Raw genomic sequence first — 1,931 nt, forward strand, 5'->3', positions numbered from 1 at the left:
TCAAGACACTTTACAGATAGAGCAGGTCTAGACCACACTCTGTTCATGTTCAATATCTTTGAGATTGTATCTCCAACTACACCCCAGAAGGCCACAACACCTGGACAGAACCAGAGCCTAATTGAACAGATTGTGCTTCACTTTTGTTCCAATTTATTTTTTGTCCTGAAAATAGGATTGTATCTAAAACCTTGGGTTCCTTAGTTAAGTGGATCAGATAGTATTAATATGATATCATCAGCATATAAATTAATCTTGAACTGATGTCCGCCCATTGAGAAAAAAACGTTTCTAAGTTCAAATGTCATACACATCCATTATGAGAAAACACCAGGAGATGCTTACTTGAGGGCCTCTAGGTAGCCTTTGGCAGCGGCCACATGCAGTGGAGTGGCCCCGGTCCTGGGGTGTCGTACATCAGCGGGTAGGCCCTCAGTCAGCCAGGTCCGGGCGTCTACCATGATGTGTTCCTCTTCCAGCCGCTTAGCTGCCTCCAAGTCCACACCTAGACAAAAACAGAGTATGACAAATGTTTTTTTCTGTGTGCAAGTAACAGAGAATAACATCTACATTAAGAAAATTACCACTGTTGTATTAAAAACACAATTATAAGAAAGTACATATTCACTGTACAACAGCAACAAGATTTCCCAACACTAAGGGGGCTTCCACACCTACCTCGTTTGGTCCAGACATTCTGGCTTTTCAGTTTGATCTGAACCAAAATTACAGTTTTGAATAGAATAGACAGAAATAAATAGAAATCTTTAGCCAAATAATTACAAATTCAATACAGAAATTTATTTTACCTTACAAATATTACTTTGGTAGCCTCTTTAAAAGGAAAAAAAATTAAAAGAAATCTACAAAAGGGAGGGAAAAACATCAATAAAGAATTCTCAAAGAAGGCTGGCTTGCCCAAGGCCAGGCCATCTTAGCTGCATCTTTCTCCCATTGCATCCCGCTGTTTCTCCTACCTACACCAGCCCCCACACCCTGTCCCTTCTCCCCTTTCTACCTGCCTGCACACTGTGCACAGTTTTACCGCACATAAGGAGAGCGTAGGGGCTGCTCCTCTGCTCCTCACTAAACAGATCCAGAGAGGGGTGACTGTTTTGGCAGCCACAGGAGAAAAAGACCTTGTGTGCTCGCTGGACAATACTAGCGACTTTTTTACAGAAAGTTGCCGTCTTTTCTAAAAAAGTCGTCAGATTTGTCGCTAGAAGCTTTTGTGAAAAAAAAAGTAGCTAAGGGGGTCTGAAAAGTTGCTAAATCTAGCAACCAAGTCGCTAGGTTGGCAACACTGTTTTCATGGAGATAGACGCTGTGTGCACGGAGGGGAGGGGCTGTGAAAGTGTTTGTATAGAGTGACAGAGAGACGGAGAAGAGCAGGGAAAGGAAATGCAGCTGAACTAATGCATGTTTTAAATAGCGTAAAAAATAAATGATAATAATAACAAAACGCAATGTGTGGCGGCCGGTGTTGATTGTGTGGCGCACAGCCACAAATTGGTCTATGTGTGGGAAACCCTGCATATCAGTCCCTCTCTACTAATTATGCTTCATTCATGCATTAGATTTGATGTCATGCTGTAGCCCATAGTCTGAGCAGACTCTAAGCAGTTGCTGTAGGCCAGCACTATATGGTAACATAACAATTAAATCATCTGCATACATCAGATGATTAATACAGCTATCCCCCACCATACAGCCAGTTTTACACACTTCCAATGTCCTAGAGAGATCCTCCATATATAAATTAAAAAGAACAGGTGACAATATTCCCCCTTGTCTAACCCCATTGGTCACTGGGAAAGGAGCCGACGTTGTCCTCCCCCATCTAGCTTGCACTGTTTGGTTGGAATACCAATAATGCAAGATACGTACCAGGTATAGGGGGACCCCCGCTCTTGTAATTTTCTAAATAATTT

The 1,931-nt window shown here is 42.2% G+C and overlaps 1 protein-coding gene across 1 annotated transcript in view; it reads right to left on the reverse strand.

Annotated features, from left to right (window-relative positions):
• ppp1r12c (protein phosphatase 1, regulatory subunit 12C) overlaps positions 1–1,931 on the reverse strand; it is a 22,508-nt gene that overhangs the window by 14,994 nt on the left and 5,583 nt on the right. The window contains exon 5 of the mRNA XM_032539829.1: positions 346–505. Within this exon, the coding sequence (XP_032395720.1) occupies positions 346–505 (160 nt within the window). The remainder of the gene's footprint in view (positions 1–345; positions 506–1,931) is intronic.

The sequence above is a fragment of the Etheostoma spectabile genome, chromosome 2, assembly GCF_008692095.1.
Source record: "Etheostoma spectabile isolate EspeVRDwgs_2016 chromosome 2, UIUC_Espe_1.0, whole genome shotgun sequence".
Taxonomy (NCBI): domain Eukaryota; kingdom Metazoa; phylum Chordata; class Actinopteri; order Perciformes; family Percidae; genus Etheostoma; species Etheostoma spectabile.